Source organism: Strongylocentrotus purpuratus, unplaced genomic scaffold (assembly GCF_000002235.5).
Source record: "Strongylocentrotus purpuratus isolate Spur 01 unplaced genomic scaffold, Spur_5.0 spur5_scaffold_9, whole genome shotgun sequence".
Lineage (NCBI taxonomy): Eukaryota > Metazoa > Echinodermata > Echinoidea > Camarodonta > Strongylocentrotidae > Strongylocentrotus > Strongylocentrotus purpuratus.
The window spans coordinates 33,160,693-33,186,687 of NW_022145615.1; the positions used below are offsets into that span (position 1 = coordinate 33,160,693).

General features: G+C 38.0%; 1 protein-coding gene across 1 annotated transcript in view; it reads left to right on the forward strand.

Annotated features, from left to right (window-relative positions):
• The first annotated feature begins 1,753 nt into the window (after window positions 1-1,753).
• Window positions 1,754-25,995, forward strand: part of LOC585117 (angiopoietin-1 receptor-like) — a 29,704-nt gene continuing 5,462 nt past the window's right edge. Inside the window, exons 1-12 of the mRNA XM_030976435.1 lie at window positions 1,754-1,951; window positions 5,402-5,714; window positions 8,780-9,055; window positions 9,664-9,798; window positions 10,552-10,713; window positions 11,072-11,203; window positions 12,595-12,750; window positions 20,651-20,779; window positions 21,844-22,137; window positions 22,429-22,734; window positions 23,268-23,338; window positions 24,433-24,664. Of these exons, the coding sequence (XP_030832295.1) occupies window positions 1,754-1,951; window positions 5,402-5,714; window positions 8,780-9,055; window positions 9,664-9,798; window positions 10,552-10,713; window positions 11,072-11,203; window positions 12,595-12,750; window positions 20,651-20,779; window positions 21,844-22,137; window positions 22,429-22,734; window positions 23,268-23,338; window positions 24,433-24,664 (2,404 nt within the window). The remainder of the gene's footprint in view (window positions 1,952-5,401; window positions 5,715-8,779; window positions 9,056-9,663; window positions 9,799-10,551; window positions 10,714-11,071; window positions 11,204-12,594; window positions 12,751-20,650; window positions 20,780-21,843; window positions 22,138-22,428; window positions 22,735-23,267; window positions 23,339-24,432; window positions 24,665-25,995) is intronic.

Genomic DNA, 25,995 nt, shown 5'->3' on the forward strand with positions numbered 1-25,995 from the left:
AATTTTTAAATCTCTGATTATAGTAATTTTTCTTTGCTTTGCGGATTTCCCTAGTAACAATATTTCTATATGAATTGTATTGGTTTTTATTTTCATTAGTAGGTTTGTTTAAGTATTTTCTATAAAGCTTAAGTCTTTTATTGGATTTTTTTTTAGGCAAGTAGTATGGTGGTAAAAGGTAAACATTCATTGTATAAAGCCATGAACACTGAAATAAAGCTGTTGTAGTTGACATTAGCATCTTCAATTTGTATACAATCATGCCAATCTAGTTCACTTAACATTTGACCGAACTTCAACAAAATTCGCATCATTAAAGACACGCTTGTTTTCTCTCAATTTCAAAAAGCTCTGTAGTATTCCAAAATGCAAAATACATGTAGTATATTGTCTAAAGGTAAGATCTTAATAATGAGTAGTCGCTATAAAGCTACTACGCACTTCTTTCTGCCTGTCTATTGGGATATGCTTTTAATTGTTAGAATCATATTACTGTATCGTTCTTACCGGGCAGTAAGAAAGGTGATAGTGCTTGAATGCAAACCCCACTCTTCTCTCGGTTTGAGCATGAAACGAAATGCAACTTGTTTTACCCTAAATGTCATACTGAAAAACATGGCGTAGGTAATGTATTTTTTGAAAGCAGGTATATAGAAGCATTTAATTGATTGTCAGTTCAGAGAATTGCAACTAATTTTGCAACAATTTTTTCCGCACTGTAATAAAGCGAATATTTAAAGATGGCATAATCTATGAATGAAGTTCAAACATGAACATGAACTGATTTAATAAGAATGGAATTATACCATAAAGTTCATTTGAATTTATCACGGTTACAATTATTGGTACTTCTTTTCTAGTAAAGGACCCTAGCTGATAAGACAATAATATTCGATTAAGCATAATATAGACATACTCGAGTGGCCTAAAACATGACTGGAGATAGGAAAGTCGTGGATGCGAGTCCTTTCAGAAACACAATTTGCAATTGCCACTCTTCTCCCAAGTGTTTAATGCCCCACTGCACTACTTGTAGCTACTTGCGTCCTCTATATAACAAACAATGCCTAATCGGTGCCCCCACAATCCTCTTTTTCTTATGTTATTTGAGAGCTGAGTTGATGAGATAACCACCTGTCCAGTGACCTTGCAGGATGGTATAATCCCTCCTTTACACTAGTACAGATGGGCTTTAAATGGGTACAGGTATAAAGGAATTATTTGAATGCTGTGAGCACCGAAATCGGTAGCCTAGCCGTAGTATATAGTCTGAGCGCATTGAGCCCCTTACTTGCTGGATCGGTGCACGTGCTATGGAAATACGCAATATTATTAAAACTAGAAATTTAATTCGTCATGAGGACGAATTAGGTGGTCTGTCTTCAATTCTTAGGATCAGTGGAAAGTCAAAAAGAAAAAAAAAGTGAAGAAAAAAATTGTGGGAGACGCCCGGACTCGAACCAAAGATTTCGAGGTCGGAAGTCAAGTGCGTTACCGATATACCAAAACATTTCCCTCAGCGATTACACGTGAACGGAAAATGAAATTCTCAAATCCCACTTTGCAAGTGAAATATTGTCTCAGCCACAACATACTCGAAGCTCAGCGAAAACGAAGCTAAACGACGGAGATATTGCTCGCGAAAGAGGTGAACTACACCGGCATTGATGTAACCTATCGTCTAGGCCGTAAGAGGGAAGGTGTTTTTGGTTCAAGTCCAAGACCAATCATAGTACGATTTACAACCAGGAGGATGAGAGATGTTGTGTATGTTGGTCGAAAGAAGCTGCGGGAGACAAATACTCGGGAGCTGGGCTTCTCAAGAGATGAGAGGAAGATGTTCATCAACGAAAATCTTGCCCCGGCAACGAGGTCACTACTGAGGAAGGTGAATGAGGAAAGGAAGAAGGCTGGCTGGAAATTCCTGTGGACTGTGAATGGCACCATCCTGGTGAGGAAGAACCCCAATATGCCACCGATAGCCATCCATCGAGAAGAGGATCTCAACAAAATTAAGTAGGGCCTAGTATGCTTTTGCCTTGTTGTACATTCATAAGTTTATCTGTAAATAATGACTGACTTTGACACGATGACGAACATTTCCAGTGGTTCTGATAATGTCACACAGGATATATTATGTGCTAATAATGATGAATTGAAATGTGGATTGGATCCAAATGATAATGCTTCGGGGAATCGGGTCTCATTTCCTCAAACTATTATACTGAGTCCTCGGGCAAAAATATTTTCAATAGTATACCTGATTCTCTCTTTTCTATATTACATCTTGATGTTAGAAGTCTCAACAAGAATTATGAACAATTTTGTTTGTTTCCAGCTAACACAGGAGTTCCCCAAAATACAGTATTAGGCGTAACTGAGACGTAGCTTTCAGATCAAAATAAAACACTTTTTTCTCTCCCTGGATATGATATACTTACAAATAATCGTACAAACAAAATATGTGGTGGTGTTGCATTCTTTGTGCCAAGTCAATTTGAATATGTTATAATCGAAGACATGAAAGTGATGAATGAAATTGCAGAAACTTTGTTTATTGAAATTACTGATCGCAATAGAAGAAAAATATCTTGGGAGTTGTTTATAATAATAATAATAATAATAATAATAATAATAATAATAGCCTAATAGTCCACTTTATTAAACCGAAACGGAAATTCTTTTTGCCTAATTGATCGTGAGCCCGGCAGCCACTGAGCAGCGCCAGATCGACGTTGCTCTATCCCTTATTGTTGAACGCTTAACAAGGTAGCAACAACTCCCATCTTTTAACGTCTTTTGGTATGACGCGGCCGGGGTTCGAACCCACGACCTCCCGGTTGTGAGGCGGACGCTCTACTGACTGAGCCAACACTCAGGTATACAAGCCACTTCAGAGCAATCAAGCTGATTTTCTGGACACTTTGAATAATTTATTACACTATCACTCCGTTCAAAACAAAAAGTGTATCATAATGGGAGATTTCAACTATGATCTCTTAACGAGTGATGCTAATATTCAGGCACTTGATTTTTTTAGAGACATTCCTTTCTGCCTCTTTCTTGCCACTTATTTTTAGACCCATTAGAATAACCAATACTTCGGCAACTCTTATTGACAACTTTTTTTCAAATGTACGCTCTGAATTTAAAGCTGGCATATTCAAATGGAGACTTAAAAAGCTTTCTTCTGAATAGTTATTAGGCTATTGCATTCCTTAATCAAATATAATTTGTAGTGTGACTTTATGTAATTTTTAATCGTTTCTTTTTATAAACATGTATGTATTTATCAATTATTTGCGTTTAAAAGTTATTTTTTGTATTACCTAATCAGTTATTGTTATTGTTTTGGTTTTTGTTATCATCAAATAATAATTCATGATAACTGTTACAGGGGGGCTTACACCCTACAAGCTCTGCTTTTTAGTCGGCCCTCCTTCCCTTTCAATTTCATGTTTATTTTGTTAATGTATTGTATTGTGCAAATTGATCTGTATGTATATAAATACGTGAATATGTTAAAATGTACCATCATTGTAAATATGAACGATTGAAAGAGGAAAAATAAATGAATTGAATTGAATAAATGAATTGAATTGAAAGACGGGAATGTAGAATCCAGTTTTGAGGAAAAGTCGTGTCCCATAGAGAATACACGCAAAATGTGAAAAATTGACATGTCTCCTTTAATCGCAAAAATACGCCATGATGCCTTTGTCAATATGAAAAATCAACTACATTTGTAGAGAATTGTCTCAGCTAGAACATTTTGGTAGAAAATCTATCAATATTTACAGGGATACAATCAATTTTCCGAAAATATGCTGACGTCATAATATGCAAATTTAAATTTTGAGTTCGGAGGCCATTATGATGATGTCATGAGTTAATTGAGGGTCAGGTGAGACATGAAATCATATCTCCGACTCATAATTTATCCAAATATGGAAAAGATTAGGGAGTTCCCATCCATTCTAAAGAGTTACAATGAATTTTGTATACGCATGTTTTTGCCCATATATGTTATGCACTACAAGAGCTCACACGCACGGACATGTATTTAAACGGACGCTCATTCCGTTATTACTGGTCAGAAAAAGATAAACAAGGTATCAAAGTGCCTGAAAATGTGCTAAATATGATGACAGAAAAAATTCGGCGATTTTATGTTGCAAAATGCCAGTACGCACGAAAACGCGCGCGCATGCGCGTGTGCACGTTTTTTGCGAAATGCTTAGAATGGCCTGAAACGTATCCAAAATGAATTTGAGATGATTTGGAGCATTTTGAAATTTTGCGCGAGCGCTAACGCGCGGATGTACGCATGCGCGCGCGTTTTTTGACCTGAAATTGACCGGACGGATATTGACCTTGTTCTTGATAAATATGAATGAGAAATGACTTTCCATTATGAAGATATGATCATGAGTTGATTTTCAGAAAATTTCACAAAATGGCGCCTGGATGACGTCATAAAGACTTGATGACCTTGAAAATGTTCCTGTCATGTTTTATGGCAATGACCTATAACTGTGCCAAAATTCAAAGAAATTGACCCAGAGGATCTTGAGTTATCCGACTGACAAAAAAGTGAAGGAAATAAATAAAAAGAAAGAATAAAGAAAGAATATAGACCACCTAATTATATCTTCCGTCCGTATTTGAAACGTTAGTTTTCCCAAAGACACTCACACACCTTGCTTCTCAATAGGCCATTAATTGATTTAGATTTGATTATTCTACAGTTATGTTATTGTTTAAGGCAGGCGCGTACACAGGAGGGGGGGGGGAAGTTGGTTTGATATGTGCATGTTTTGTAGTAATCTCCCCCCCCCCCCCTTTGCATTTTGTTTTATTTAAAAAAAGAAAAGAAAAAAAATGATAACGGGTGACCCCCAAAAAAACTTGATCTTAATACCCCCATCCCCCCCCCCCCCCTGGTTATTCAGCGGCTGGCTGAGTCGTTGCGAAATTTTCGGCGTGATTTTAACATTTTAACCTCCCCCCCACCCCTCGAAAAAAAAACTGCGTACGCGCCTGCTTTAAGGGATAATTAGTACATTAATTATATGATATAAGTTACTTGATGGTTTGAAATCCAAACCATGTTGAAAATGAAAATGAGTATATATTAACATTTAACAACTGCATTATTCATATCCCTTGTAATTTTCTTTTCTGTTTATAACTCAAGAAAGAAAGGTGGATTGGTTGAAATAGGGCCTTTGTTATATACTTTTAATGTAAGCTTTTATATGTCACATTCTCAAGAAACATAGAGTTGGGACAAATCAATTTTGTACATACTTAAAAAATGGCAAAACTGGAGATGGGTTTGAACTATTCAGTTGTTAACCGTATACTGTAAAAAGACATCTCTCTTGGTATTCCAGGTGAGGTTGTTCATATCGCAGTGCTGACCGTGGGATACACCAATGTAGATACATCTAGCGATTTGCGGTATCAATGTTACCTCAGTGAAGCAGATACAGACGCTACACGATCATTTGGTCGATCGGCACCCATAACAACAGACAGATCACCCCCAGAAGGTGTGCAACATACTTCAAGTCTTTTTTCAGCCGCCATACAGGTCATATTCCCTGCAGGAGATGGATGGGATAGAGATGGTGTCGGTCCTTTCTACTGTGAGGCTTCTAAACCTGGTCGAGATGTAACAAGGGTTACTACATTTTTCCGACGAAATGACGGTAAGATTATTATTCCATTCATCATAATAAGTATAGGAATTCCCTATTTTGAAAGATGTATTCTTCAATTGTAGACTGTACAAGGTACACTGTAACAGCAGAGTCAGGGAGCATCTTTGGCGATGAAATTGTATGTGTGGTATCTTCTGATATACTTCATTCATAATCCTTATTGAAAACTATGCGCTACTGTGGACATATTTTGCGGACAGCACAGAGGCTTATACCGCAAGACGGTTAAATAACTCAGGATCAGGAGCGAGAGAGATTCAATAAAATGGCATCGCTGAAGACGTTTTCGCACTCGTTGAAGAATGACTATATTACAATGGCTTGATATTTCACATGTATAATGTCAATGACTCTAGAGATTCTAGGGAAGGATACTGTTAAGAAGTTTTAGACTTAAATAGCACAAAATTGTTATCATATGCAAATCATGCGCGGTATGGAATTGAGCCTGAAACAAGCCTACTTGTGGTAATGCTGTTTATGCAGTGCATTCAAATTTTCAAAGGAAAGTTCAAATGGATTTTTACATGCAACATACTATTTGCCATGTTATAATCATGGAAATTATCTCAACCTGTAATTGAAATATATCAACAGTTAAATAAATGCATAGTCCTATAAAAGCGAGTGAGTAGCTACACTGCGCGTGACCTGTAGGTAGGGGAGGCTCCCATCCCGGCACCCCAACTCAGTGTTATTTAGGATACATGTATGCATGTTCCCTCCCTTTAAAAGCACCCCCCCCCCCCCCAAGTCCGGTGTATAAAGTCAATACGGGCCGATTTTGGGTGTATTACGTGCCGGACTTTGTTGCGTGAAAACAGGCGCGGATCTAGGATTTTTTAGGGGGGGGGCCCAAATTTGAAATTATGGGTCCCCAAAAAATCGCAACGACTCAGTCAGCCGCTGAATAAGCGGGGGGGGGGGGTGGTAAAAGGACACCTTTTTTGGGGGGGTCCCAAAAAATCGCAACGATTTAAAAGGACATCTTTTTTAGGTCATCTATAAGGATTTTTTTTTTTTCTTTCTTTTTTAAGTCTTCCCAAAAAACATAGGCAAAACATACACATAAAAAAAACTCAAGGGGGGGGGGGGTTAACCCCAACACCCCCCCCCCTGCATACGCGCCTGTGCGAGCCAAATATTGGTACGTAATGGTGACCAGCATTGACGTAATGGGGGGGGTTGCAGGAAGGGGCGATTTCCCCCTCCCTCCTCCGCAAAGCGCGGAAGCTTTGACGTTTCATTAAATCATTAGAGAAAGAAGACGGTTCGTTGTACCGTTCTCGACTCTTATTTCTCGTCTGAATTCAGTTCACCCCTCTCGCGCGAAGCGCGGAAGCTTTTACGTTTCATTAAATCATTAGAGAAAAAAGACTATTCTTTGTACCGTTCTCGACTCTTAATCCTTGTCTAAATTTAGTTCCCCCATCTCCTGCGCGAAGCGCGGAAGCTTTGACATTTCATTTAATTATTAGAGAAACAAGACCATTCGTTGTACCGTTCTCGAAAAGAATCCTCGTCTGCATTCAGTTTACCCCCCGCCCTCCCGCGCAAAGCGCGGACGCTATTACGTTTCATTAAATCAGTAGAGAAAGAAGACGATTCGTTGTACCGTTCCCGACTCTTATTCCTCGTCTGAATTCAGTTTCCCCCTCTCGCGCGAACCGCGGAAGCTTTTACGTTTCATTAAATTATTAGAGAAAGAAGACGATTCGTATTACCATTCTCGACTCTTAACCCTTGTCTCAATTCAATTCCCCCCCCCCCTCCCGCGCGAAGCGCGAAAGCTTTGACGTTTCATTAAAAAAAATTAACAAAGAAGACGATTCGCTGTAACGTTCTCGTCTCTTAATCCTTGTCTCAGTTCAGTCACCCACCCCCTCCCCTCCTGCGCGAAGGCTTTGACATTTCATTAAATTATTAGAGAAAGAAGACAATCGTTGTACCGTTTTCGACTCTTAATCCTTGTCTGAATTTCAAAAATGATTTTTTTTGTCTGCTCCTTTTTCTTCCTACGTCCTCTTCCTTTTTGTATCCTCTCTTGTTTTGGTCTGCTTTTTATTTGGGGGGCCGCCCCCACCGCCCCCTGGCTACGCGCCTGCGGTCAGATGCACATATGTTGATACCTTGTCCGCCCCCGGAAACTCAGGGGTTTAAGGCAATAAATGACGGTCAGATAAGCATTCAGGGTCCCGCCTTAGGGCCCCTGGTGGGGTCGAGGGTGCGGAAACTCCGAAATGCGGTCCCTTAATACAAAAATACGAAATATAATCTTTCTGAGGGATATGATTTGTTGGTACAATTATTGTATGTGTTTAATTGTCCCATGGGAGTGTTAGAAATGCCCCGTGTAGTGGGCCAATTGTAACACTCGACTTCCGGTTTTGAAATGATAATGGCTTCAAAAAAACTTGTTTCACTTAACCCAAACCTAGACCCCTGTTACAGTGAGCAAAAGGCCTGGCCAAGCACTGTAAACGCGCAAAAGGCCAAATGCGAGGCCAAACTGGCCGCGCATTTGGCCCTGCTCTGGAGGTAGTCTCGGCCGCGGCGGCCTGGCCCGTCTTTTCTCACTGTTAACGCACGCAGGGCCAAATGCGCGGCCAACTGTTACCCCGGAAGTGAAAGTTCGCCGTGTATAGGAAATTGGGGAAAAGATTCGCTGCAAATCGCGCGCGACCGGATCTGCACTGTGACCCCCGGTGCGCCCCCCCCCCCCCCCAAATAATCGTTTGTTTACATGCAGAGCGCCACTCTGACAAAATATTGAAAGGATACAATTTAGGCCGCGGCCTGGCCTAGCACTGTAAACGCACAAAATTGCGGGGCCCTTTTCTCACTGTAAACGGGGTCTTAGTCATATTTCAAGCCAAGATATGCATCTTTTATTTCACATATACCTTTAAGTAAGTATTTAATTATGATAAAGTTGATATGTCAGACTAAGAATAAAGTATTACAATTGTCCCCGGTCTCCCCTACCATAATTATGTAATACATTAAAGTTAACTTTTTTTTTAAATTGTTCAACTTATCATCCCTTTTAACAGCAAAATTCATATCAAGTAATGATTTGGTTACAAAGACTGTCAATGTGAATGACACCGGAGTGATGATCAGCATGACTAGTCGTAGTAATCCTGATGCGAGTGCCAATGTGATTACTTGGAGGAAAGATGGAAGTGAGATTCTTACATTATTTCGTGGGCAGACTCAGATCAGCTTCCCAAACCCAATCCAGACATCAGACCAAGGAATCTATGAGATCTACTATGATAACGAGAGGAATCAAAATAGAGGAGGACTATACAGACTAATCGTCAGAGGTACATGTTAAGTGTATTCGTGCTAAATTCAGACTTCTTGAAAGGGGTCATTTGTTGTCCGAGAAAAAAATTGTTTGTTATGATGCATTTAAACAAGTTTTGCTACATATTTTGTCCCAAAAATATTGATCTGTTTAAGATTGGTTGGATTATGCAAGTTAAAAGATGATGATCCTTCCATATCCAGTCATATTTGTATATTAATAAATAAATGAATGTGAACATTTCTTTAAAATGTTAATTTATAGCATTCTGCTAGATGATTTCCAAGTCTGATCTGTTGGGCTTGGCACATTACCGTAAGATGATCAGGTTGTTCCCCTTTGCAAATTTAATTTTAAAAGTATAGCTGTTATGCATGTCATAATCTATGATGTATTTTGTACAGAGGTGTAGTTCAAAATTACCTGTAAATATATTCAGAATGTAACAAAGCCAATGAAATGCACTATAGTTCTTTATTCGAGAACTATAGGCGACTTTTCAATTTTCTACTTCAATTTTTTTTTACCCTGCTTATCTCCTATCTATATTTTAAAAATATAAATGTAATCTTTAATGACATGTATTTTACATCATAATGTTTTACTCTTCGTATCTCATATTAGAATGCACTGCTGGTAAGTGGGGTCCCCCTGAGTGTTATGGTATCTGTGATAAATGCTACAATGGTGGAATCTGCGATGACAAGTCTGGTCTATGTATCTGTCCTAATAACTTCAAGGGACCGAATTGTTTAGAAAGTAAGTAGGACTGTATAACTTCATGTGGAATGATGTTTGTGTTTCTTAAAAGATGAATAATTGAGGAAGACCTTTCTTGACTTATTCCATTGTAAATGAACAGAGTAATGTACATCTATGTTCATTTCAAATATTCTTCTACCTTCCGAGGATATAGAGAAATCAGAATAGTATTATAAATCATGTCTTTTTCAAATTTAATATATTTCCTTTAAAGCTTCATTTGACCAGGAATCGTTTTCAAGAATAATGTTGATTTACCATTTACGATTCTTTTTATAACGTTTTATCTCTAATGTATTATTAACGGTCTGTTATATAACGTAAATGACTAAGTTTGTAAATACTTTGTAAAGTGACCCTCTCTACCAGAGCTGCGGGTCATTCTACATGTACATGTATATATACCAAATACATCAATACAAAACACGAATGAAAAATAATATATAGCAAGGGAAAAGATTGGCTTTTGTTTCTTATTCCTTAATACCATATGAATGTCTAAATAACGCCTGAATAAATGTCTCAATTACATTAATTTTTATGATCGACCAACTTCGATATCCATGGAATGGGAGGACTTTATTCAATGTAGTAAAAACTATTATTTTTAAAGAGCATTAGACACCTTTGATAATTTTCAAAGGTGATTACAGGAAAGAATCTATATTTGAAAATTATCTCATGAAATGTTAACTTCTTATGTAATTCTGTAAGGGATTGATTCATCAATGCAATTATTTTGTTCTTCAGTTTGTAGAACTGATGGTGGAAATCGATTTGGATTGAACTGCGAGTTTCAATGTTCATTTGGCAATGATCGTGTCTCACGATGTCATGGGAGACTTTTTTGCCTTCCTGATCCTTATGGATGTTCATGTGACGCCGGTGCCCATGGTCTTACATGTAAGACATGTAAGTCTTTCGATAGTCTAATAACTGTGCTCAAATTATAATAGTGAATATACATGTATCTAGAAGGCCTAAAAGTTATCATACAATCATGCACATCTACAATTATCAGAAGATTGTATTTTTTCTTGGAATATCAAAAGCACATACCGTGATATAATCTAGCCATATATATAATATATATGACTAGATTCATGAGTGAGTTCAGGTGCTACTCAGTGGAGAAGAAGAAGAAGAAGAAGAAGAAGAAGGAGAAGAAAAAGAAGAAGAAGAAGAAATAATTGTAACATGCGCAACATGTCTTTCTGATGAGTGTATTGTATTTGCCCATCTTGATTTTGTATTTTGAATTCTATTACAGTATGTAATACTACATATGGTGCAGGATGTTCACAGACATGTCACTGTGCGGGCGGTGGTTCATCATGTAACATCTATAGTGGAATATGTACAGGTGGATGTCAGACTGGCTGGTCTGGGGATAACTGTCAAAGTAAGTCATGATGAGCAATGATAACAAATAATATGACATAAAGGCTTTCCCCAAATAAGATAAATCAGAATTTTACATGTACAATGCAGCGTTGTAATTTGTGTCATTTTGTTATTTTGTTATTGTTTAACTCCATTGCCTACAGGTATTTTACCTTTTTGGAATTAAATAACTCAGTGGTCAACGGGTTAACATGAAGTTTTATATTTGTTATTGTTGTAGACAAACCCATTCTTATACTGTATTTTGGGGACAACTTCTCCCATATATTCCATTTTAATTAGGAGTAATAGCAGTCAGTAGTAGTAGAAGTAGTAGTAGTAGTAATAGCAGTAGTAGTAGCAGTAGTAGTAATAGTAGTAGTAGACTTCATCGGATAACTTGTTTAGCAACAGGCTAATTCAGGCGAGGATCCAGGGGAAGGCCGAGCGAGCCTTGCCCCCCCCCCCACCCCCCCCCCCCAAAAAAAAACATTTTGACGGGGTAAGCAAAAACATGAATATTCATGATCGCCATGGACTATTCGATTATTTACAGAGGGGTGCAATTGTGCACTACCCCGTGCACCACATCAAACTCCCCTACTTTAAGTTATATATTAAGTATTTCATTGTATCATGTAGTTTGGTAGGTTTATTTTAATAACTGTTTAATTATCAGATATCAATGATAGTTTAAAGATATGGAAACTGTATTTTATATTTAGCAAAGCAATCTCACATACAAATTCACTACCAAGTGTCGTTTAATCCGCCGATTGTCGTCTGCTATAAACGTCCAGTTAGTGACCTGCCAGCGTCATGAATAAGGTATCAACATAAAGCTCATCCGACCGTAATTAAATGCCCATGCCCCCTGAGCTTCCGGTGGCTCTGCCCCTTGACCACCGCCGGGGCTGTGCCCCTAGACCCCACGTGAAGTTACGCTAAGCTCTACCTGATCGTAAATACTCTAGCTCACCCCCCCCCCCCCCACCCCACTTTGAAAAACGTTCAGCAGGGCCTGCATGTAAGAGCGGGGATGATGCGGATTTTTCTGCCCCCAACTTTTTTGCTCATTACGCCACTGCTGGTCACCATTACGTACCTATATTTGGCTCGCCTGATTTCAAATTGGCCCCCCCCCCCTAAGAAATCCGGGATCCGCGCCTGGGCTAATCTGCCACAAGGTCCATTTCATGTTTATTAATAGAGGAGATGATTTCTTTCTAGAAAATACACGAATTTATCTCGTGACGCCACTGTTAAGTTCAAGGATATGTGTAACAATTGAAATCAATAGTAAAAAAATAAAAATAATCACTTGTTGCAAAGAAATATATTAATAATGACAACGATAACTATATATGCTTGCTGAAATGTTCTTTAAAATATTCTTCTTAAAATCCCCAGTTCCAGATGAATGTGAAGCCGGTTACTATGGATCTCAATGCACTGATAAATGTCATTGCTTGAATGATGACCCATGTGGTAAAGATACTGGAGAGTGCTCTGAGCAGAAGTGTGCTCTAGGATACAAAGTACGCAATGGCCAGGTCAAATGTCAAGGTAAAGTAGTATTTTTCAATAAAGGGTGTTGAATTTTCCATGTCAATTCCTTTCATTTTCTCCAGACTACATACAACATGTTCATCATGTTTGGTGCAGTGTGCATGACACACCAGGATTATTTTATGTTCACATGTATGAACACTCTTAAACCCTTGTACATGTATGTACATTGGTCATATCAACCATATACAAATATATATATATATATATATATACATAGTGCTTTGATTGTAAATACATGTTTATTCATGTATACTCTGGATGGAGATTCTACAAATATTAACTGCTTTGAGGGGCATTGTTGAAACTATTGCCCAAGGTGATCTTGAACTGTACCTGCCCCTGAACACACTTGAGTGGATTAAACTATCGGACCCCTCAAATTAGCGGTCATTCTTTGTTATACAATACCTATATACACCTGCCACAATTGTTCTCTGTCTTTCTACACTAACCAAGTTCTTGTCGTCGACCCTTGACCCATTAGTGATCTGACCCTAACCTAACCTAAAACCCAATTGCAATCCGAGCCCCATACATTTGTTGAAATACAGCTCAGAACAATGATTATCCTAAGATTCAACCACTATAATTTTGGCCATTTTATGAATTGGGTTTAATATTAGTGTAGACAAATGCTCATGTGCCCTTTACAGCCCATTTTATGTATGTTATAACTAAAGAAGAAAAAAGAAGTCCGTCAGTCACTCATTAGTGTCTGATAGTGAATTATATAAAGTAAGCGGGTTTCTTGATTAATTTGAATATTAGGACGCTGCTAACGTTTAATTTTCACAGATAGGACATACGTGACATGTTAATAATTCCTGCAAAGTTGTACAGAATTTGATGTATAGCTGTAGGCTTCAAATGGGACATAGTACCTTTCAAGAGAAGGTTCAATGATTAAAAAAAACTAATTTTATTGTACTTAATGCAAAGGTGAAACTTTGATTGGAAAAGGTTATCAAGGTGTTTATTTACATTCAAACATCAAAATAAATTTGTCAGAACAAATATAATTGACGCACAATGTTATCAATAGAAATCACATATTTTTTTCTCAACTATACAATATTTTGCTACTTTTCATCTAAAGTGCTTGTAACAGTTTCTTTGGCAACATCTGGTCTGGCTTTTTAAGTTCCTGATTTACAACAATTCTGTTTTGATTTCTCTTTCAATTACGTATCTTAGTTTGAAACGGTTTTCATTAAATCCATCCTTATTCCGGATGACTAACATTTTGTATATACACCAGAATGCTCGTTGTAACAACGTCTATCTCTCTGTCAATATTAATCTTAAGTAAAAAAAGAGATATCCATGACAAAATCAATATCAAAAGTGTACTTTACAACCTGTTTGATTTCTCTTTCAATTACGTATCTTAGTTTGAAACGGTTTTCATTAAATCCATCCTTATTCCGGATGACTAACATTTTGTATATACACCAGAATGCTCGTTGTAACAACGTCTATCTCTCTGTCAATATTAATCTTAAGTAAAAAAAGAGATATCCATGACAAAATCAATATCAAAAGTGTACTTTACAACCTGTTTGATATAATCAAAGAAATTCTTATTCTGTTCACATTCGATAAACGCATGCACTATGTTCTCTATGACATGGCACTTGGGACAGTATCTGTCGTCTGCCAATCCCCATGTTTAAAGATTGTTTGTAACAGGTAGTATATTGTACAGCAATTTAAAATTGAACTCCCTTAAGCGATGGTCCCTTGTATATGTTAAATTCCTTGGCTATACTCTTGAGTAAGCATGGACCTTTTTACCTTGACGATTGTGGATTTCCAAATAAAATTGAAAACTAATTTATTCAATATCTGCAGACACTTTGGTGGAATCATGCCTACCATCATTAAATGAACTATTAGACTTAAAGCCAGTGATTTAACAACAGTGATTCTTCCAAATAATGTGAGATTTCTGCTTCTCCAGTTATCCAGGAGTTTATGTAGTTTGGTCAAGTTATATTCCCAACTCAATTTTGATAGCATAATATAAGTCTGCAGATATAAAATGTACAGGTTCTGTTCACCAACACAGATCAAGGTCGAAGAGAGACCACCTTTTCTTGTCATCTCCAATCCAGAAAAGAACAGTTTTATCTTTATTTAATTTCGGGCAAGCGACTTTTCCAAATAAGTCCAATTCATCTTTAGTATTCTCTAGATAAATTTTTATTTCTAACAAAAATTAAGGTGTCATCAGCATATTATAAAAGTTTTAGTGTACAGTGGCACCCTTTAAAATAAAATTTCTGAATGATGTTATTTTCCTAACTCTATTAGCCATGAATTCAGCTGCCAAAGTGAACAGTAATGCTAAAGGGGACAGCCTTGACAAATCCCTCTCTTGACTGAGAACGTTTCTGATATCCATCCATTTACAATGACTGAACTTGAAATGTTACATCTAGAGGTATAAGACAGGGGTGTCCCCTATCTGCATTATTGCTTATCCTTAGCATTGAAGCTCTTGCAAAATGAGATAAGACAAAATAACAACATCATAGGTTTGAGTGTTTGTTGTAATGAGAAAACATTTAAAATATTACAGTTAGCAGATGACAAGACATTATTTGTTCGTACAGTTATGTCAGGTAACACAGCTATAAAGATTATTAAACAAATTGAAAAGTATTCTGGAATTCGATTAAATGAAAAGAAGACAAAAGCCCTCTGGTTGGGAACCAACAATCCAACAAATACTGTTGGAAAAATTCTATGGGAAGATGTTTATGTTAAGTCACTTGGTATTTGTTTTTGTAAGAATAAAGATATAGGCTTAGAAATGAACTGGTCTGAAGATAGAAAATCTAAGGAAAAAGAGAAATCTGTGTCGACTTTATAACAGATCTTAACAATATTCTAGAGAAAGTTAGTCGCGAAAATAAAACATGCTACTTTTTAGGCGACTTCAATCTAAACTTACTGGATGTACACTCTGACCAACATGTCAACTCTTTTTTGGAAATGTTTTTTTTTTCACTCTTACGCCCCTCTCAATACAGAGGCAACAAGAATAGTTCAGTCAAGTTCAACTCTTAGTGAAAATATTTTTGTCAATGACACAAGTCTAGTGTTAAAAAGCGGTATTTTACTGGCAGACGTTTCAGACCACCTTCCAATTTTTGTATTTAATCGGTCAAAACATAGTGAATGGCTTAAGCGCGATCAATGTAATAAAACTTATACAAGAGACACGTCTTGCTCAAACTGTGATAAATTTAGGGTTGCCCTGATTGAACATTCTTGGGAATATGTGATGCATGAAGAGTCATGTGACAGAGCTTATGAAGTATTTCTCAGTGAATTTAATATTATACAGAATTCTTGTTTTCCTTTGAAACAAAAGCGTTGCCGAAAAAGGGAATCTAAACCATTGATTACAATAGCAATATTAAAATCATGTAAGAAAAAGATAGAGCTATACAAAAAGTATTTGAAGGACCCTTCTGCGTACAGGAAAAAAGGATACCGACAGTATCGAAATACTTTAACTTCAATTATTCGAAGGTCAAAAGAATCTTACTATGCAAAGCAGTTTGAAGAAAGTAATTGCAGTAAACGAACCTGGAATATTATTAACAATATGTTGAATAGGGGAATCAAAAGAAAGAACCAAGACTGTTTTCGTGATGAAAATAATAAGCAACTTAGAGATCCTGTTGATATTGCAAACAAATTCAATGAATATTTCATAAGCATTGGGACAACGTTCACAGATACAAGTAATATTGATAAGTGTATAAGTGTAGGTCTTATATGAATGGTCAATATCGACAGTCAATGTTTCTGAAACCAATAGAAGGTCATGAAATTATAGATATAGTGAAGGCATTGATAATAGGTAAAAGTCCTGGTCATGATAATATAACTGTTTCTGTCATTAAAGAATCAATCTATTTCATTCTTGCTCTCTTGTACATATTTTTAACCTTTCCCTCTCCACTGGTAAATTCCCTCACAGTATGAAGCTGGCGAGGGTGACTCCGATCTTTAAGAAAGGCTCTCTTGATCAGTTTTTTAATTATAGACCGGTGTCACTCTTGCCCGTTTTTCTCCAAAATCTTGGAAAAATTATTTTACTCTCGATTCTTGTCTTACATTGAGAAACGAGGGATATTGTCAAATTTTCAATATGGCTTCAGATCTGGTCATTCAACTATATTGGCCATGACATATTTTTTGACCAAATACTTACCTTTCTTGATGATAGCAAACATTCACTCTGTCATTGGATATCTCAAAAGCTTTTGACTCAATTAATCATCAAGCCTAATTATCCAAATTGGAGTACTGTGGTGTGGGGGGTTTGCCATTACAGTGGATAAAGGATTATTTAAAGGAAAGAAAACAATATGTTGTTTATGATAATGCAACTTCATTGAAAAAGAACTTATATGCGGAGTGCCCCAAGGGTCAATAATTGGGCCACTGTTGTTTTTTCCACATATATATATAAATGATTTGCCAAATGTTTCCTCAACTTTGTCATACATTATTTTTGCAGACGATACGAATGTCTCTTTAAGTGAGAAGGAAACTAGATACTATTGTCCATAATATGAATAAGGAAATACAAGAGGTTAATATTTGGTACAAAGTGAATGGGTTAAGGATAAACATTGAGAAAACAAATTGTATGCATTTTGCACCATTGAATAAATAATTTGATAAGAACTTACTTACTCTTAAGTTTGTTGATTCACTAGAGCCCTTAAGGCAAGTTCATAGTGCCCGCTTCTTGGGACTTAATATTGATGGCAAGTTATCATGGTCTTTACATATTAATGATATTGCATTGAAGATCTCGAGAATTACTGGAGTTATGTCAAAACTGAAATTTGTATTATCGTCAAAGGTACTGCTTTTGCTATACAATTCATTAATTCTACCTCATTTACAATATGGGAATATCCTCTGGATGAATGCATCAAATATATTGTTAAATCTTTTACATTTGTTGCAAAAACGTGTAATACGCATATTTGCCAAGTCTCATTATTTGGCCCATACCAACAATATCATTAAACAATTAAGGCTGTTGACTGTATATGAATTATACTTACCCCCCCCCCCCCCCCCCCCCGCTTATGCAGCGGCTGGCTGAGTCGTTGCGAAATTTTCAAAGTTTAACACACCCCCCCCCCCCCCCCCCCCACATCGAAAAAATCCTGCGTACGCCCCTGTACACCGCCATATGTTCGGCGTTTCAAGAGGGAACAACTACCGTCCATGCTATCATTCCGGGGCTTTTTTAACTTGAAGGTGTGGTTTCTTTTATTGATAATTAACCCCGTCCTGTGTATTTAGAAACAAAATAATTTAGTTACCAGATTCGGTTTCATATCTCTTTTTGAATGGTGTAAAATGCCATCACACTTATGGACCTTTACTTCTTATCAGCAATAGATTGCTGATCAACGATGACAAGACAGATTTCCTCATTATTGGCACGAGTCAGCAATGCAGAAATCAACACCCCCCACGAGGCGCGTACGCAGGGACCCCCCCCCCTCATGTTTGTTTATGTATGTGTTTTGAAGAACCGCCCCTGAATTTTTTTTTAAATAACAAAAAACAAAAACAAAAAAAAACCTTACCCCCCCCCCCGACTGAACGAAATATATGTCGGCCAATTTTTCAAATTTTCGGGACAATTTTTTTGTTTAAATGTGCTCTTACATGCAAAGCAGCCTTCTTTCTTCTACACAATATCCGTCGAATTCGCAAGTATCTAGACCTAGACCCATTAGAGAGAGAGAGAGAGAGAGAGAGAGAAGGAAAATAAGGGGAAGGGAAAGAGGAGAGAAAGGGAAGAAAGAAGAGAAAGAAGAAAAGATAAGGGGGAAGAAGGAGATCGGGGGCCGAAAGAGCCTTGCCAACTAGCTGTTACTCTCCCCCCCCCCCCCATCAAAAATAAGAGAGAAGGAAGGAAAGGGAAAAAAAAGAAAAAGAGGAGATAAAGGGAAGGAAAAAAGAGGAAGTAGAAAAGAAAAGAAGGGGGAAGTTGCAATTTTCCCGCCAACAAGGTGTAGATCGGGGGGGGGCTACTGGCGTACTGATGGGGGGGTGACAGATGCCCCCCAAATATAATTCAATCGTGGTTTACTGGTGATTTACAAATGTTGCTGAAATGGCATAATTTTTTCCTCAATCTTTAGTAAATCATACATATGTTGGAAAATGGAAAATTCCTAAAGAAATAAAGAAAGAATAGTGACCTGCCTTTGTCACAAGATAATAAGGTATCAAAATATGCCCATCTGACCGTAATTAAATGCCTAAAACCCCTTGACTTCCGGCGGCTCTGCCCCCTGGACCCCACCTAGGGCCCTAAGGCGAACCCCTGGATGTTAATCTGACGGTAATTTATTGCTTAAAAACCCCTGAGCTTCTGGAGTCTCCATCCCCTGGACCCCAAGCCAATTAGTGACCTGCCAGTGTCACAAAAAATGTATCATTATGCTCATCTGACTGTAAATAAATGCCTAACCCCATGGGCTTCCGGGGCTTTGCCCCTGAACCCAACCAGTAGCCCTAAGGCGAGCCCCAAGATGCTCATCTGACCGTAATCTATTGCCTAAAATCCCTGAGCCTCCGTAAGTTACTCCCCCCCTGAACCTCATGCCAATTCGTGACCTGCCAGTGTCACAACTAAGGTATCAAGATAATGCTCATCTGACGGTAATTTAATGTGTAAAACCCCCTGAGCTTCTGGGGGATCCACCCCCTGGACCCCACACCAATTTGTGTCCTGCCAGTGTCACAACTAAGGTATCTAAACAATGTTCATCTGACAGTAATTTAATGTATAAAACCCCTAGGACTCTGGGGGCTCCAGCCCTTGACCCCCACTGGGGCTTCGCTTCTAGACCCCTCGCTAATTTACGTTACGCTCTACCTTAAATAAATACGTAAATACCACCCCATCTACTTGGAGAAACGTTCAGCGGGCCCTGCATGTAAGAGTGGGTTGATGCGGATATTTTGGGGGTCTACCCCTCTCCCCCCCCCCCCACAACACGTGTTTTGCTCATTTCGCCACTGCCGGTGTCACTACCAATATTTGGCTCGCATAATTTCAAATTTGGGCCTCCTCCCCCCCCCCCCCCCCCCTAAGAAATCCTTGATCCGCGCCTGTCTAGACCAGTTGTCATTCACTCACTCTTATCCACGTCATCACCAGCCACTTGGATTACTGTAATGATCTACTCTATGGTGCCACTGCAACCCACATTGAGAAACTACAGCTAATTCAAAATGTTGCCGTCAGACTTGCCACAGGTTCATCCAAGTTCTGTTAAATGAAACCTATTCCGTTCGTCAATTATTGAACTGGCTACCCATCAGGTCCCGGATTCAATACAACATACTTCATTTCACCTTCAAATGCATCCATAGTCTGGCTCCTCCCTACCTTTCTGAACGTATAACTACCAGGCAACCATTCCGCTACTCCCTTCGCTCCTCTCAAGGCATTACGTTGAACCACCCATCTCCAAAGATGCTTCCCACACTTGATAATAGAGCCTTCACAACTGCTGCTCCCAAACTGTGGAATAATCTACCCATATCTCTAACCAACAATATGTCAATACCTTCAAAAACTCACCTCTTTTGTTAATCATATAACTGTAAAGTGCATTTGAACATGTATATGGAAAATGCGCTATATGAATACATTACTGTTATTACTATTATTATCAAGTTAAACTTACTCACAAAGACGTGAGCCAAGTAAAATCGAATAATTTTACCTGATTGAAATGACTTGATTTGTGTGCCAAAGTATAGGCTTTGGTATTGAGATATGTTTATTGACCAGATGTTTCCAATATATTCGACTTTTGTTTCATTTTTTCAGAGTGTGAAGGGGGTACTTTTGGTTTGGATTGTCGTCAGCAATGTCACTGTACTCCAGAGGCTTGTGAGAAGCAGAGAGGTTTGTGTAATGGACAATGCCTTGATACATGGATTGGACCATACTGCCAAAGTAATTATACCTAGCATTTTGTGCTCTGGTTTCTTTTCTTGTTCAGCTTAAAAATGGCTCGGATGAAAACTATCTCAGAGTGCATATATATGTATACAACTATATGTGCATGTATTTCCTTATTTTTAGATGTTATTCACAATCTTGCTCCAGACGCTTGTGGAGCAAGTACTTTTACAAGTTTTACCTCAGTTTAATTTCTTTCTAGAGCCCTATGAGCATCAGTACCTGGGTGATACTGGCCCTATATGAATAGCCATTATGATTATGAGTATTATCTTGTTTGTTGCACACACTTGAACATGTGCACATAGGTTCGCAAACTATTTTGTATGTTTTGCTCTGTATGAAGTCCAATCTTTATTAATGAAGTTTCTCCTACACGATACAACGCGGAAGTATAACGGTAATGTAAAATAAAAATATGAAAATCCTCCAAATGATTATCTGTTATTTGATACTCTTTTTTTTAAATTTTTTTTTACTCCAAATAGTTTTCTTAAGTGGATAGACATCTTAATGATAATAGTCAGTGGTGACACGACGCATGTATGATTTGCTTGCCAGGAGTATCGCATTGATATACATTGAGCAATTCAACTTTAAACAAAATCATCAGATTAAGATCTTCCCTTGTTTATGTATGTACATGTTAAAGTGTATTACATATCAATATATTACATTATAGATCTCAACCCAGTAATTTCATAGTTAAAATTACTATCAAGAAATGACTGGGTTGAATTCTTCTATTCCTCTAAATATATATAGTTTTATGTAATGATTTGTACTTATGCTTGGTTTTTGACAGGAACAACAAGATTATCAGTAATTGGATATTCTTTCGAACTATTTCGAAGAATCGAATTCATTCTTTTATTGATGAATATGTTGATGGTCAATGTTTTACAAAGTGCATGTAGGATTTGTTTGTCATATGTATTGTAAGTTATCTACATAAAGCGAGCGGATTTCTAATAAAATGATTGGCCTTAGGGTTAGCTATGTCTCGATATGTCGATGTGCATAATTTAGTGTTTAATGTCTGGTTTGGTTCTTGACAGGAATATCAAGATTGATTCCAGTGAGAGTGAACCCATACCAACCATCTAGCTTCACATGTTATGTTGAGGGTATCCCACTTCCCGATGCATCCTCAGTTGATCTTTACAGACGTACTGGAGAAATAAATGACAGGACGGGAATCACCAGGAGATTTAGCATTGTCTCAGGGTCAGAAAGAGCTGTTGTCTTTGATCTTGATAGTGTGTATCCACAGGAATATGGGAGATACGTTTGCATTCTTATTGTTGAAAATGTAGGCTATCCCAGTACTCCCGTTACCAACGCAACCTATGGTGAGCAAATTGCGTGTCATCGCTTTACTCTACTGTACTTCTGTGAGATACGTTTGTAATAGAAAGCAGGAATCCACTATCTTTAAATGCAGAATCATTCGCAGTCACATTATCTGCTTACAGGGTTACATGAAATATATTAGGTTTTGTTCTTTGTACTTTGATAAATTTTATTTTCACGTTAACTTGATGGGAGAAACTTAAAGATGATAGGTGTGTCATTGTCATTGATTTTGACGGTTATCTCAATTAATTGTATTAATTATTTCTGTCTCTTTTCCTTTTTGTCAGTTCTGCCAGTCATAGAGAAAGAACCAGTGATAGTGAGCACCACGTCAACTACAGTTGGTCTTCGATGGAATGCATGGTCTGAAGAAGATGAAATTGGTGATCCTCCTCTGATAGGATATGATGTCTTTGTAAAGAAGGAAAGTGACTGGGTAACGGATCAGAGAGTAAACCAAGTCACAACATCAGCCATCGTTAGTAACCTGACACCCGACACAGATTACAAGTTTCGTGTAGCAGCAGTGAGGGAAGGAACCGGCGGAACAGGACCCGTGTCTCCTTGGAACAACACAATAACTCGCTGTAGAAGTAAGTTATGTTCAGAAGATAAGTAATTGAATCTGTTCAGGGTTTGTCATGATTTCAGGGTGCAGAATAAACATTTTTAAGATACTTATTTTTAAATTTACATTTATCTACAAGAAAGTACATGTATTACAATATAAGTAAATTATTTGTAAATACATTTGGATATTTATGCATTTTTCCAATGATTGAAGGATCTTTAACTTATATAGTTCTGTGGGTAACATCTGTCCCATAGAAATATTTGTATTTTCAATTCCATACACTCTCCTTTTAATTGTTCTATCTTTCTAATATTTGAAACAGGAAATGTATTTTATAAAATATGCATTTTCCCAACTGAAATATAGTATCCTTCATTGTGCTTTGCCCGTGGTTAGTTTCATGTTTCACTAGTTGACGTTTGATCTAAAACCACATGAAGAGTACATGTTGTAACAATGTATGATTTTACCATGACATGCATGTACATGTAATGAATTCATCTACTGCAGGTCCAAGCCATTTAGTATTTTCTACATAATTTTAAACTTCAGAACCCAGTGCTTCTCCAACTGGACTACAAGTTTCAGCCATCAACCCTAAAGAGCTAGAGGTGACATGGGAGGTATGAACTGTTTGAAGAATAGCTGTTTTGGTCACTTATGCTATGGTCACATTACCCAAAAGTAGCCTGCTCGGCGGCCGAGCGGCGAGTTTTTAACCAATTCTGCCCGGCGGCTGCCAGGTCACCGAGCGGCGGCCGCCCAGGCACCGCTCGTTTTTAGGGCATCGCTCGGTCGCCGCTGAAGTTTTAGCGCGGAGTTAAAATTTGGGCGGCGCCTGCTCACTTTTCACTCGCCGCCCAAAATACGCTCGTTGCCTGGGCGGTCGCCGCCCGGGCACCGACCTAATCGCTGGGCGATGCCTTTTTCCAGCAGCGACCGAGCAGGCTACTGATCGGTCGGTCGCTGCTCTGATTTGTGACCATAGCTTTAGTGAAATGTAGTTGGATGAAAAGACACGTCCAGAATACAAAATATATAATTTTTAATAGCCACAATTTATTGAGGTAAAACCATACTGTTAGGCCATAAAGCTGGTAAATATACTACCCTGATTAGACTTGATTTTACCCCTGGGGTCTCAGTCAAATATATATACTGCTAGCATGCGTTACCAAGAAAAAAACGCGTATATCATTTAGGGGGTATTTTTGTTTCAGAAGAAATCCTCGTTTAGGGGTGTCAGGAAAACCTGTGGTCACGCTTGCTTACAGTATTCCGACATAACAGCTGAGATCCCCGGGATTTTACCTAAACTTCATCAAGATATGTCAAATATGAACGGTTAATTCACTTACTTCATTGATATGCCTTTGGCATTCTTCACGTACCTCAAAATTTAACTAAATGAAGTGCTTCCTAATTGAAAACAAGTGTACAAATGTCTATGTTTGCCAGTTGAAAGTGTGTGCTTTGGGGTCTATATAATACAGATTAAATTTAATTTCAAAGTAAGAAGCTGATATAAATATGTTTCGTGAACATGAGATACTTGTTCAGCAGAATGCTCCATCACGTTGATTACAGCATCATAATTAATGCGAGAAACTGTAGGCAGAATATGATAACATCTTATAGTTTTGTTTACTATTGAAAAGGTAACTTCTTTAATGTGATTGTGCTGCATGTTACATGTATTTGCACCTTTATATTTCAGCATCTTCCCTCAGAATCAGCAGAATGCAGGAGTGGATTGACTCATTATATGATCTACTATGCTCCCACTGGATCAACTTCTTCAAACTCTATCTTGGTTTCTCGTGACGATAGCTCCTGTGTGATAAGAGGGTTAGATACCTTTCTGGACTATACCATCCAAATAAGTGCATCAAATAAAGACGTGGAGAGTGATAGGAGCAGTGAGATTATCGGCAAAACAATTGAAGAAGGTGAGACTTCATCAGCTAGTTATCTTGGATTCTTACCATACCTTGGATATCATACCTTCGAAGTAGGCATAAAGTTATAAAAAAAAATATTTGCCCCTCGGTGTCCGTTAGTGGTTTACTGTAGAATTTGGCGTTATGCAGTTACGGATGAACATGGACAGTTGAATAGTTCATCAGGATTAAATTGTCCTTCTTCAGTGACCAGTACTTGTCAAGATTTGATTTGAAAAAATTGAGTGATGGACTTTCTGCTACATATGATGGGAGACCATTCCATTCGTTTTCTACTCTCTGTGAAAAAGAGCTCTGCCTCAATTTAGATTTTACATATTTCTTTTGTAGTTTGAACTGGTGACCTCTTGTTACTGTGACAGTGGTACGATGAAAGAAATTAGTTGACTGGAGGTCGTCGATTCCATGCATTATCTTATAGACCTGTAGCATGTCGCTTCTATGACGTCTGTATGATAATGAAGGCAAATTTAGTTGCTCTAGCCGTAACTTGTACTGAAGACTTCTGAGAGGTTGAAGGAGTTTAGTTGCACGACGTTGAACTTTTTCCACTTTGAGAATATGTTTCTTCTTATAAGGGTGCCACACGGGAGAGCAATATTCTATTGCCGGTCTCACAATTGACTTGTATAAATGTGTGAGTCCCTTGTTGTCCATAGTTGAAAAAGTGCGCTTGATGATTCCTAATTTCCGGTTTGCAGCATTGCAAGCAGTGTCAATGTGATTTGAAAAGGACATTTTATCATCGAATATTAATCCCAGATCTTTTTCATGTTGAACTACAGGTAATGGCTCGTTCACATCGTTCATAGTGTAGTCACACAAGGAATTACTTCTTCCAGTGGATGACTTTGCATTTCTCAATGTTGAAAGGGAGTTGCCATGTTCTAGACCATACAAGAAGGTTGTTTAGTTCCGATTGAAGAGTCTTTCCGTCGTCGATGTTAGCAATTGAAGAGTACAGCTTGGTATCATCTGCAAAAAGCTTAACTTTACATTCATTAGACTGAATAACGTCTGGCAGGTCGTTCACATAGATTAGGAAGAGGGTGGGCCCTAACACACTCCCCTGCGGAACGCCACTCATAACGTTGGATTCCGTAGACGTCATTCTGTTAACCATCACTTGTTGAAATCTTTCATTTAAAAAGGACTGGATCCAGTTCAACAGATAATACCTGAAATACCGTACGACTCATTTTTCTGTAGCAATCTTTGATGTGGGACAGTGTCGAATGCTTTACTTTACTGTCAAGATATATACAATCAATACTTCTTCCACTATCAAGCTCCTTGTACCAAGCTTCAGATACATCGAG